Source organism: Chelonoidis abingdonii, chromosome 14, assembly GCF_003597395.2.
Source record: "Chelonoidis abingdonii isolate Lonesome George chromosome 14, CheloAbing_2.0, whole genome shotgun sequence".
Taxonomy (NCBI): domain Eukaryota; kingdom Metazoa; phylum Chordata; order Testudines; family Testudinidae; genus Chelonoidis; species Chelonoidis abingdonii.
Window position 1 is genome coordinate 6,566,185 of NC_133782.1, and position 12,727 is coordinate 6,578,911.

The window sequence follows — 12,727 nt, forward strand, 5'->3', positions numbered from 1 at the left end:
TCACCCTGCAAGGGGAGCCAGAGTCAGCAAGGGCCTGATGTTAAAATGTTATTGGATCTGACAAACCTAGATTAGCCAGCTGAAAACTCAGGGTCAGATCCTCAGCTGGAGTTTATCAGCACAGCTCCACTGACACCAATGAGATACATAGATTGATCCCAGCCGAGGAAGCCTTCACTGGGGAATGGTAGGGTGGTGTTGCATTAACATGCCATGCTGCAGAGCAGGACAGATACAACCTGCTGCCCATGAACCCTGCTTTTGGGAGCCAGATCAGAGTTCCATAACCACCAGAGAGCTGTAGCTTCATTCAAATGTAGTCAAATGCCAGAAGGGCAGAAAGCAACTGTGAGGTTGATTTTGGGGCATTTGACTGTCTCACATACAAAGCATGCCAGCTTCTCAGAGCACCCCGATGTTCATTAATTCTCTTCCCCCCTTCCCTTTCCTTTCTAGTATGCCATCTGGACTGCCATTTGGGTCACCTGGAACATCTTCATCATCTGCTTTTACTTGGAGGTGGGAGGACTTTCGAAGGTGAGCCTGGCTGATTGGAGAACAGCTTGTGCATCAAAGGAAATGGAAGGGAACCTGCTGTGGAACAAAGTGTGGGGGAGGGGACTTGCCATGAGAAAATGCTGCCTGCCCTCTTGATGATTAAAATTAAAAAGGGGAAGAGTGCTGCCTTCTTGCATCGACTAATGCAGTCTGATGCTTAGGGTCTCTCTGGGGGAGAGACACATGTTGCAAGAATTTTGTAAAAAGGTACATAAAAACAAGGGCGAATATTTAGAGTTCTCTAGCAGAAGTGTCAATGGTGGCTTGATTTCCCCCCCATCAGTCCCTGCACACAATGGAATCAAATAATATTTTAAACTGAAGGTGGGAAAGAGACCTTGTGGCAAGGAGCAGGGGGGACCATTGTATGAGAGCTGGTTAATTCCTAGCCAGAGTGCAAAGGCAACTCTGGGAGGCTAAGAGCTAATTAGGTTGCAGCCCAGCCTATTAATAACACTTTAGAAGAAGGGTGCATTGCTCTGAGAGGAGAGAAATAAGGATTTGTGCTGATCAGACTCCAAAGCAGGGAGTTCTGGGGAATCATTGGTAGTGCCTTGTACTGTTTGCATTTCTGAGTTTACTCTAGGCAAGGAATGCATTTAGGGACTTTAGCCCAGTTGGTGTTGAGCTCAGTTAAACCAAACTTCTTGCAATAACTCACTCAGGGAGTTTTCTCTCCTTTTACTCTACCCTTAGCCCTGCTAATGGCCCTCAGACAATTTTGGAACAAGGACACCATGTTTCCAATTACACCTCTCTGGAGAGTTCAGTAAAAGACCTTCTCTGTGTCCTATATGAAGAGTAAAGTTGAGGGAAGCCAGGTAGATGCATTGTGGCAGCTCTATAAATGTGGCAACGTAGGTGACTGCTTATCATAGGTTAGGCACTTCCCTGCCTCAGGTTCTCCATCTACAAATAAAGATAATAATACATGCTACTGGAGGAATATTGTGGGGATTAAATTAGTCAATATTTGCAAAGTTCTTTGAAGATGGAAGGTGCTAAATATTATTGTCTGCTGCATGAGGACAGAGTCAGAAATACTGGCAATTGGAGCCAGTTCCTAACCTAAGCCCAGGCTCTAAGCAGTGAATCGCTAATGAATATGCTGTAGTTTAATTAGCTCAAAGTGGTTGGAGGAGCTTGGTTTGCTTTAGAACACTTTACATTTGACCTGAATTCTCAGGCCATATGTCTAAATTACAGACATTAACTGGAATTGCTCTATGTTTTATCAGGTTTATGTTAACTCAGTGAATGGTCACAAAAAGCCTATTGCAGATAGGAGAAACTTTAATTTCCTAATTCCCCAACTAATCTCTGTTTTCTGAAGTAGCCACAGAAACTGACTGAAAGAGAGCTCTCGCCTGGCCCAGTGATTATCATTGGTCCGAAGTGTAACTTCAACACTGGCTGCAATCAGTTAGACACAAGTATCTAGTTTTGGTTAGTAACAGTCTGAAAGCACCTTTCTGGAAACAGTAAAACTCAGATCAAACTGTCTCTTTGATGGTTACTGACATTCGTGTTTTCTAGCAGCCCATCTCTGAGGTATGTTTGCTACTCTTGATCTGTTTTACGTTATCTGAGTTTTACAGCTTGGAAAAAGACTGCAATTCAAACAGGATAATACAAATGCCATTGTGCCACCTATCAATGAGCTTTAACCCACTACCTTTGTCTCATGGGACACTTTAGCAAAGCTCACAACTTTATATGATCATGTTTCTACTGCTGCCAATCTTTATTTAGTCAATGGGACTGCTCAGATGAGTGGGGGACTGTTTGTGTGAATAAGAGTTTATAGATTTGGGCTGCACTGCATAACTCTTCTATTTTGTCTCCTAGTGGATTCTCCCTTGGAGCTGTAACAGAGTTCACACCATTGAGGGGGTGGCAACTGGCAAAAATAAGTAATGTTGCTGGTTTCATGAAAGAGCACAATAATTTACAGCTGAGCTTTGATTTTTCACAAGTTTTTGTTTGAAAAAATGCCATTTTTTTTAAATTATGAAAAACTCCTTGTATCCTAAGAATGGCAAACTATGTCTATAAACAAACAAACGAGAGATCTTGTCAGCAGGATGCTTGTGGAAATGAATTCTGGGATTTAAGGTAGAATTTTGGGTGTGCTTCATGGTTTAAAGGAGGAGACTTTAAAGATGTATTGTCCCAGAATCTTTCTCTCCAAAGACCGCACTAAATGGAGACTCTACTATCCTGTGTGAACAAGATGGATAAGTGCACCTAGCGGTTGTCTACGCACACATTTTGCACTGGTTTAGGGTATGTCTACACTGGAGCTGGAGGTGTAATTTCCAGCTTAAGTAGACATAACCCACACTAACTCTGATTGGGCTAGCACACTGAAGATAGACATGTAGCTGCAGCACTGCAAGGGTCTAGTCACCCAGGTATGTACACGTCTACCCCAATATAATGTGACCCGGTATAACACAAATTTGAATATAACATGGTAAAACAGTGCTCCGGGGGTGGTGGGGCTGCACACTCCAGCTGATCAACGCAAGTTTGATATAATATGGTTTCATCTATAATGCGGTAAGATTTTTTGGCTCCTGAGGACAGCATTATATAGGGGTAGAAGTGTACTTTGGGTCTCAAATGGGATTGTTGTTGGGGTAGCTAGCCCCTCCCACAGCTTGTGCTGCCATAGCTACACATCTGTTTTTAGCACTCTAGTTTGATCAGAGCTGGTACACGTATGTCTGCTCAAGCTGGAAATCACATCTTGCAGTTCCATTGTAGACAAATCCGTAGTTTAAACTGGAGCAAACCCCTGTGTGGACTCCCTTATTTCAGTGTAGCTGAAACCAGTTCCAAAGGGCTTAACTGCACAGATAAACTTTAACAATATGTGAATATGAAACTATTTAGTTGAACAAGTGCAAATCCCTGTGTGGATGCTACTCTATCCCTTTGAGTTGTTAGGGGTTTTTTTGTTTTGTTTTGCTTTTAAACTTATTATAAATTGATTGTGAACAGATTTAAGTTAAACCCAAATAAACCACTCTAAAACTGACATCAGCATGTCCATACAGGACTTTACACTGATCTAATTAAACAGATACAGGTTTGTATGTAGACAAGGTTAGTCGACCTAAGTTAAACTGAAATCAAAGTGTCCACAAAGCCTTTTTGCATCAGTTTGACTAAGTCGGTTCAAAGTCACATCTAAACTGATGCAACTCTGCATGTGGACAAGCTTCTATCCTGGCCTCTGTGGGAACCACCACGTCCTCCGGCACCTCCAAAGGCCTGATCCAAAGCTCACTGAAGTCTGTAGAAAAAATTCTATTGACTTCAATGGGCTTCAGCTCAGTCCCCATAAGAACTGTATTCAGGAGAGTACCCAGTCCTGTGAGCTCACTGGATGAACCACTTCTGGAAGATGGCAAGAGCATTGCAGTATCAGGAATTTGCTGAGAAGCATTGTACGGTGATGCCACAGTGGGACAGGTATCCCTGCATGTGTGTACTTGAGGGGGATTCCTGTCCCTAGGTCTGTGTGTTGTATTGACTGTTCACCCATCTTTCCATGGGAGCCTCTATAAGATAGATGGGGCAGGGTGGGGAAGCCAGGTAGCATTTCTGACCACCCCAGTGCTGCTGCTTTTCATTTCTGGCAATGATGTATTGTCAGATGCCTGGCTGATATAGCTGTGTCAGTAAGTGGTTAATTTATAATGACAAAATGCAACAAGGGCAGTGAGCTAGAAAGAATGGAGTTTGTTAAAATCACAGCTGGTAATGACAGCCCTGTCCAGTTCAGACAGGTGATGACTCTGGTGGGGAGACAAGGGGGAAAAGAACCCTGATTGTTTCTGCTTTAATAAGTTTAATATATGCCTGGTGAGGTAAAAATTTGAGCAACGAGGAAACTGCTCTTTATGGCAGAGAAAGTCATTGCTGTATATTCTTCGTGTGGTCTAGTGAATAGCTCTCAGTTCAGGAAGGTGCAGGGAGAGAAGGTGGGGGTTGAGAGGGTCAGTATACAGAGAAGAGAAATTAAACAGCTGTTGTGCATTATTTATAGAACACCAACAGTTTTTTAGGTGCGGGCTTGTTTCTTGTGAGTTATGGGGGAAGGTTGTCTTCCTCTCAGGCTACATCTACACTATGAGCTAGGGGTGTGATTCTCTTGAATAGACACACTTATACTAGCTCTCATCGGAGCTTGTGCACTAAAAATAGAAGTGTAGCCTTGCTAGCACAAGCAGCAGAAGCGATGGCATAGGCTAGCCACCCTGAGTATGTCCCCAGGGGGTTCAGTCACGTTTGTTAGTGCAGCTAGTCCATGCCACCGCTGCTTATGCTACCACTGCATGCTACTATTTTTATTGTTCTAGCTCAAATGAGAGCTCGTGTGAGTATGTTTGTGGGAGCTGAGAATCACACCCCTAACTTGCTGAGTAGACGAAAGCACAGTCTCTGGTAAGTGTTTTGACACCCAGATCTAGGTGTCTCCTCAACTCAAAGCAAGACTCAATCTCTTTCCTTCCTTTTTCTCATTTTGTCTTTTACTCCCCTTTCGTGGAGCATACTTCTAGAGTAGCCATTACATCCTGGTATTGACCAAGAAAATGCTAAAATATCATCAGAACAGCCAGTCTCGCAATGTCTCCAGTTCAATTTTGCAAGCCACCCGAAAAATGAGGAGCATCTGAAATGTCAGCTGTTAGCCCAAATGCAACTTCCAAGCCTTTTGAGGTTCTCTCTTTGATACTTTATCTACAAATGTTCAAAACATTAAGGAGAGAAAAGATTGGTGGCTATAAATTATAGCAAAAGTGCTGCTAATATTCATGAGAAATTTAGGCCCAGATTTCCAAAACTATAAGCATAATTGCTCATGCAAAAATTAGTGTATATTTTTACCTAATTTGCATGTGCAGTAGCAACAAGCATGCATTTAACCAGTCATTTGGGCATGTGATTAGTGAATGGGTGCATGATGGCCATAACCGTGTGTGCAAAAGCATACAGGCAGTTCCAAATATCTAGACCCAGATGTTGCATCTGGAGTTAAACTGAACCCTCTTCATTTCCCTTTCTCCAAGACTCATCTGACACCATATCAAGCTGAGTTATTTTTGTCCAAAAGGAAAATTCTCTCCTCTTCTGAGTACTTTACATTGGTTCCTTATTCCTCAAACAACAAAATCAGTCTGACAGTTGTGATTATTTTTTTATGTGTCATTTTTCATATTTTGATATCTTTCCTTCATAGAATAAAAGGAATGAAATATTGTCTGCCAGAACTTCATTAGGCGGACAGCAGACAAATGGATTGGCAGACAGAGGTCTAATAAAGTATTTCCTGCTACCTTGCAATAATCTTTTGAAAGGTCTTTAGAAAGCAGGTCCAGCTGTGCCAGTTTTTTTATGACCAGACAAGGAACATGGAAGACCTAGACCTGAAATGTCGCTTTTCATCTTCAGCAATGTGACGTTGATGTGCTTCCTAGCAGGTTTGGTGCAGACTCCTGGCTGTCTCTGCTCACTGTTCGGAGCACACTTGTAGTATCATGGTGACATACTGCTTCTCTGAGCACTTTGTACAGCTGCTCTATATCGCTGCAATTGGTGCAACTCTGAGATTCCACTTCCAGACTGCTGCTTCTCTTCCTCCTGACTTTTCACATTCTCCCTCTTCTTTCTGTCTATGCATCCATCTAGCTAGCTATTTATAATACTTGCATCACTGTGGTATCTTGGATACAGATCCAAATATCACAATAAACTTCTCTAGATCCACTTACTAAGTGTGAAGACACAGCTCATTTACACAAGCACACTTTTTAGGTTAGTGGGAAATGCCAATCTAAATTAATAATTAAAATAAAGCTTCTAAAATGTACATGTCTGTCTATTCAGCTGCCACATTGATTATTCATTATACACTCAGGACATTGAAAAATTTTTGAGAGACAGTTTGTGTCTAGGCATCACCTTTAAAACTGCCTCTGTTCATTCTTTTCATCTGGAAACTGTTCGTCATGGAATGGTGATTTTTAAATTTTCCGACCCAGGCCTGATGCTGGGCCTTAACTCTCTACCAACACTGTTCCAATTACTTATAGGAGCATAATTTTTGTTAGCCATCATGGGAGTTATTTGCATTCAAGAAGAAAATAGGTAGAGCTTCTCTGGGATAGCTATGGTACCTGAGCAAATGTTATCAGATTGAGGTGAAAAGAAATGCACTGTTGGTAATAATTACTCCCCCACTCCTCCTCCTGAATTCAGAGAATAGAAATCCATTACTTTGGCCTTTAAGTACTACAGCATTGTGAACAGACAACGTAAGTCTAAGCAATGATAAAAAATAATTCCCTTGCTGCCTCGGTGAGATGCAGGCACTTAGCATGCACTGCTAGGAGATAAGAATTATTGTTTCCCTTTTTGATAATAAATTTTTCCAACTTAAAAGATGCAAAATTATTCCGCCATCAAGCTCTGAGGGCTTGCATGGCTGGACTGAACTTGCTTTGAGAGTCATTACTGCTGCCTTGCCTGAAAATGAATGAAAGGGGGAGCGGACTTCAGAAGGCAGCTAGTGAATGAAGAAACACAGCGATCTCTGATGATCTTTAAGCCTCATAGGGCTAGCCTTTTCAAAGCTGATTCTGTGGGTGCTAGAGGTGGGGAATTGCCCCTAATATAAAGGTGTTGGAGATGTAACAGGAAAAACTCTCATACTGTATTAGATTTTAGGGTTTTTTCCTCCCCACAGCACCACCACAGTGCTGGAGAATCGCAAATAGGCATCAACGAGGTACAGCGACAGTTTAAATTGAAATGTAAGCTTGGCTGGCCTTCAGCGTGCTCGAGAGGGAGCTTGTATCACCACTTCTCTCATATTTCTTTTCAGATTGAAGGCTAAGGAGGTAGCAGTAACCCTTTAAATAGCCATCTGTCAAGAAATGAAGGGAGTGTAGAGAGATACCGATCTCTGTTCCTCACTGAATTGATTGGGAACTGATAAGTATTTCCCAATGCATCTCCCATTTCTAGTCACCTTTTCTTGTGCGTTTTAAGGAAAATTGCAAATGCTTTACGGAATATTTTTGTCTCTGTTTCTGAAATCATTTCCTGATTCCTATTCTTTTGCCCTGTTTTTAATGAGCTGCTTTTGTGACTTTAATACAACACTAATTAACTGCCTGCCCCCTTTGGTTTTTTTAGCATTGCAATAAGGAAAACAAAATGTTAGCAGACTGCAGTAGGAGTCCAGAGATTCTTCCCCTGGCCTCCCAACTAAAGCTTAGCAAACAGAGTTCAATAAAACATTTGCCTGGAATGCCCTTTTACTATGCTTGGTCTCTGCTGGTGTCCCTCAAAGAGTGACTGCCAGGGGCACTAGTAAAAAATGGCACTGATTTCAGTGTGCTGAGAAACAACACCTCCATTCCTGTCCCTTACCCCAAAACACTGTTGGCAAAATCTCATCACCTTTTCAGAATGATGTGTGCAAAACGTCACTCACATCTGCTTATGCAAGGCCACTCTCAATCACAGTATGTGCAAGCATAATGATCGGTTAGGCTAATCATTTGTATGTGTCAGTGACTGCCTGCTCCACTTGAACCTGCAAATGTGCCCACGTTTTTCCAAGCAACTCTTAAAAACTGGGCAGGAGGGAGGGGGGCGGGTGTCTCTCTAGGAACCGCTCAACTTTGGCACTGTTTCTGCTTTCTGATAGCATAAACTCTGCTTGGGCTTGCAGCTGAGGCTATTTGTATGCCATAGCACTGAGCAGTTTGACTTTGTATTTAGCATTCTTCTACCTGCCTAATTCCTTGCCATATCTGACATCTGTTCTGCAGCTTATCTAGGCTCAGCTCAAAATGAGGCTTGCTGATGTCTGGTGACTACAAGTCCATCTTCTGCAGCAGAGGGAAGCAAGAGCTGTCTCTGTGAGGAGTTCCAAAGGGGAGGAAAGCTGTCCCATTGTTTTTTCTCTTGCCAGCTCTCTGTAGAGGCAGTCTACCCTCCGTGGAATCAGGGACGGGGACGGAACTGGAAGGGGCTCTTCACATCAGTCAGGCAAAAGGCTGATGGAGACCCCTGAAGGGAGCAGGTGCCAGCTGGGGGCAGACTCACTGGGGAATAGGGGGAGAGTGACACCCCGGAGACAAGACCCAGTGGGGCAGTGAGGCTGTTTTGAATTGCTTTGTATCTGTGGTAATAAAGGGAAGACCTGAGCAGAGCCGGAGCTGAGTCCTTGTCTGGAGTGTGGTTTTGCCTTTTCCAGCTGGTGGATCTGCCCACAGGCTCATGGGGTCGGGGAAGAAGAGGGTTGAGGGGAAGCACTTACTGTACAGTACAGCTGCAGCTTGGGCAGGCTGGCCGGCTCTCACTGAAGGGAGAACTTGTACGGGGCATAATCATGTGTCCCGGGGACTGTATAAGATAGGAGGCGAGTGCGGGGGAGCAGCAAGCCTGAGGAAAAATGGTATGACTCTAAGGAGGGGGAGAATTTGTGTGCAATGTGTGAGGGAGCAACACATCTGTTGGAGAGAGCAGGCCAGTGACTTTCCCGCCAAAATCCAGCAGCTTCCAGAGGCTGCAGGGGAGGGAAATTGGTCACTGGAAGCTTCTCCCCAGGTGTTCCTCAGTACAGAACCTGTGGCACCCAGCATCTTACATTAGCCTTGTTTCCCCACAGCTGGTGATCTGATTATTCCCACCCTCTTCCAAAATGCAGAGGATTCTGTGTAAGCTCTACGCTGTTAATGGAGTTTTCTCTGTTGTCTTTCCTTTAATATTGAGGCTGCTTCGGCATGGGTAGCACACCACAGCTTCGCACCCTCCTCCGTCCCCTGCAAAGCACATCCCATCTTTTGCTGTGCTCATGTCAGGAATTTGGCAGCTGTCTTTTTCTAACTTCATTGTTCATGGCTCTCAAGATGTGCTTCCCAGAACACTTAATAACTGCCACAAAACGTGTTACTGAGGGCTAGCTTGTTGTGGGCTTGCAGGCTAGTCTACATAGGATTCATACTGGGGCAGTTGGCTTCTCAGGACTTGGGAACTAGGAATTAATGCTATACGTGAGCTTCAGCTTAGGAAAATTAAAGTCTATGTCAGGTAGCCTATCAAAATCTGGCTTGGTTAAGAATTAACTGAGTTCAGATCAGCTCCACTTGCAAGCCCAATTTTCTACTTGGGATGTGCCTGGATCCAGACTCTGATTTTTGCTATTTCCCCCACCCCATCCCCTGTCTCAGTCTAGGGCCAATGGCCCATTGTAGCGGGTGGTCACCCGCTCCTGCCTGGAAGGGCTTAAAACCTGGGCTGACTGGGGAAGTAGGCTCAGCTGGGCTACGCCCCAATCTGGCCACAGCTGGCCCTTATAAGAGGGGAGTGGATCAGGGAGCAGTTAGTTTCTCTCTGCCTTCAGAGAGAAGGAGGGGAGGGATGAACTAGCTCAGGGTGCCTAGAGTGAGGTGAGGCTGGGGAGCTCCAGGGCCTTATCCAAGACCCCATAGAGGCACTGGGTTGCAGAGAAAGGCGGCAGGTCAAGACCAAACCTTACCTAGGATAAGTGGCTTATACTGCACTCTGCCCCAGGGTGTGGGGGCAGTTGGTGACTGGCAGTGGCCTATGACTGAGATGAGGGAGGGATAGGGAGTGGGGGTTCCCCAAGGAGGGGAGACCCTGAGACTGAAGGGTGTACTGTCATGGGGAAGCACCCCAAATAATGGGGCTCTAGAGTCCAGGGAGGGATGTGAGGACCCAGCGGCAGCGGGACACTGGCCTGCAGAGGGCGCTGCAGGGGTGAGTCTTGCACACTTACATCCATCCAGTCCAGTATCTTAAATGAGAGTAGCCAGTACCAGATGCTTTAGAGGAAAGTACAAGAAGCCCTGTAGTTATTGTTGGACTTACATTGTAAATTCTGTGTTTATTCCTATAGTGAAGAGATATTTAGATTCCAGGACAGGCACATATAAATCCTTCCACCCGTCTCCTATCTGCTGCTAGAACCAAAAGATATTGTTGAGTCTACATCAAAGTGACATGCAAGGTCTGTTGGGGTCCCAGTGGCACTGGGCACTTAGCACTTCCCCGCAAAGTATTGCTACTATTCTTTTCATCCCCTCCTCTTCTCACAATGCTAAATTTGTCTTTCATCAGTTGTAGGGAAATTTAAGCTAGAATCCCCAAAGCAATATCCCAGCAGTTGCAGCTGTGATTCCAAGTTACTCAGATATCATTTTTCCCAAAGGAAGGGGGAATTTGTTATTGTTGGAAGTGCTACTTCCTCATTGCCTGTCAAATCCTTGGACTACCCCTGCTGTGTTTCGCCATGTGACACCCAGAACTACATGCTTTAGTGCACTGAACCAGCGAAGCTGTGGGAAGCAAAGTAAAAGGTAGCTTGTGAGACAGAGATGATGTGGAGTTCTTGGGCGAGTGTTAATTACGAAGCTATCGATCACAGTGGAGGTCAGTTCATCAGAGTAATTTGACCCAAGAGGTTGATAGTGACTAAGGTCAATCGAAGAACCAGAAATGCAATAAATCTGAATACTGAGATGGAGATGGGAGGGGAATTTATTAGATACATTTACAGTTAGAGGCAAAGAGGAAATTAAAGTGTTAGTTCAAAAATGTTTTTCATTATTACTCCAGCTGTAGATCCTAATTCTAATCTTGCCAGTGGATATGTTCAGACGTGATTCTGCGAGTAGACTCAGTGCTCCATATTTATTCTCCTTCTGTAGCTTCTATGGCAAATGACCTCTTGGCGTAAACCATTGTCAGGAACTTTTCCCTTGAACCAACATAGGAAACAGTTTAATTGCTAGTGTGGATGATCTATTTTTTTTTACATACAAAGAACAAAAGAATGGCCATGCTGGGTCAGACCAAAGGTCCATCTATCCCAGTATCCTGTCTTCCGACAGTGGCCAATGCCAGGTGCCCCAGAGGGAATGAACAGAACAGGGAATCATCAAGTGACCAATACTCTGTTGCCCATTCCCAGCTTCTGGCAAATAGAGGCTAGGGACACCATCCTGGCTAAAAGCCACTGATGGACCTATCCTCTATGAATTTATCTAGTTCTATTTTTTTTGAACCATGTTGTAGTCTTGGTCTTCACAAAATCCTTTGGTAAGGAGTTCCACAGGTGGACTTTGCGTTGTGGGGGCGGGGGAAGAATACTTCCTTTTGCTTGTTTTAAGCCTGCTGCCTATTAATTTAATTTGGTGACCTCTAGTTCTTGTGTTATGAGAAGAAGTAAATAACACTTCCTTATTTATTTTCTCCACACCAGCCATGGATTTTATAGACCTCAATCATATCCCCCTTAGTCGTCTCTTTTCCAAGAAGAAAAGTCCTAGTCTTAGTAATCTCTCCTCATACGGAAACTGTTCCATACACCTAATCATTTTTGTTGCCTTCTTCTGAAACTTTTCCAATTCCAGTATATCTTTTTTGAGATGGGGCAAGCACATGTGCACACAGTATTCAAGATGTGGGAGTACCATGGATTTATATAGAGGCAATATGATATTTTCTGTCTTATCTGTCCCTTTCTTAATAATTCCCAACATGCTGTTTGCTTTTTTGATCTCCGCTGCACACTGAGCGGATATTTTCAGAGAAGTATCCACAGTGACTTCAAGATCTTTCTTGAGTGGTAACAGCTAATTTAGACCCCATCATTTATATGTATAATTGGGATAATGTATTCCAATGTGCATTACTTGCATTTATCAATGTTGAATTTCATCTGCCATTTTGTTGTCCAGTCACACAGTTTTGAGAGATCCTTTTTTAGCTTTCGCAGTTTGCCTGGGACTTAACTATCTTGAGTAGTTTTGTATCATCTGCAAATTTCGCCACCTTGCTGTTTACCCCTTTTTCCAGATTATATATGAATACGTTGAATAGGACTGGGCCCAGTACAGACCCCTGGTGGATGCTGCTATTTACCTCTTTCCACTCTGAAAACTGACCATTTATTCCTATCCTTTGTTTCCTGTCTTTTTAACCAGTTACCAATCCATGGGAGGGCCTTCCCTCTTATCCCATGACAGCTTATTTTTCTTAAGAGTCTTTGGTGAGGGACCTTGTAAAAGGCTTTCCGAAAATCTAAATACACTGTATCTACTGGATTCCCCCTTGTCCATAT

General features: G+C 43.7%; 1 protein-coding gene across 2 annotated transcripts in view; it reads left to right on the top strand.

Annotated features, from left to right (window-relative positions):
- Positions 1 to 12,727, top strand: part of NKAIN4 (sodium/potassium transporting ATPase interacting 4) — an 80,155-nt gene that overhangs the window by 40,828 nt on the left and 26,600 nt on the right. For both annotated transcript variants that reach the window (XM_032766442.2, XM_032766444.2), the window contains exon 3: positions 457 to 537. In XM_032766442.2, coding sequence (XP_032622333.1) covers positions 457 to 537 — 81 coding nt within the window. The remainder of the gene's footprint in view (positions 1 to 456; positions 538 to 12,727) is intronic.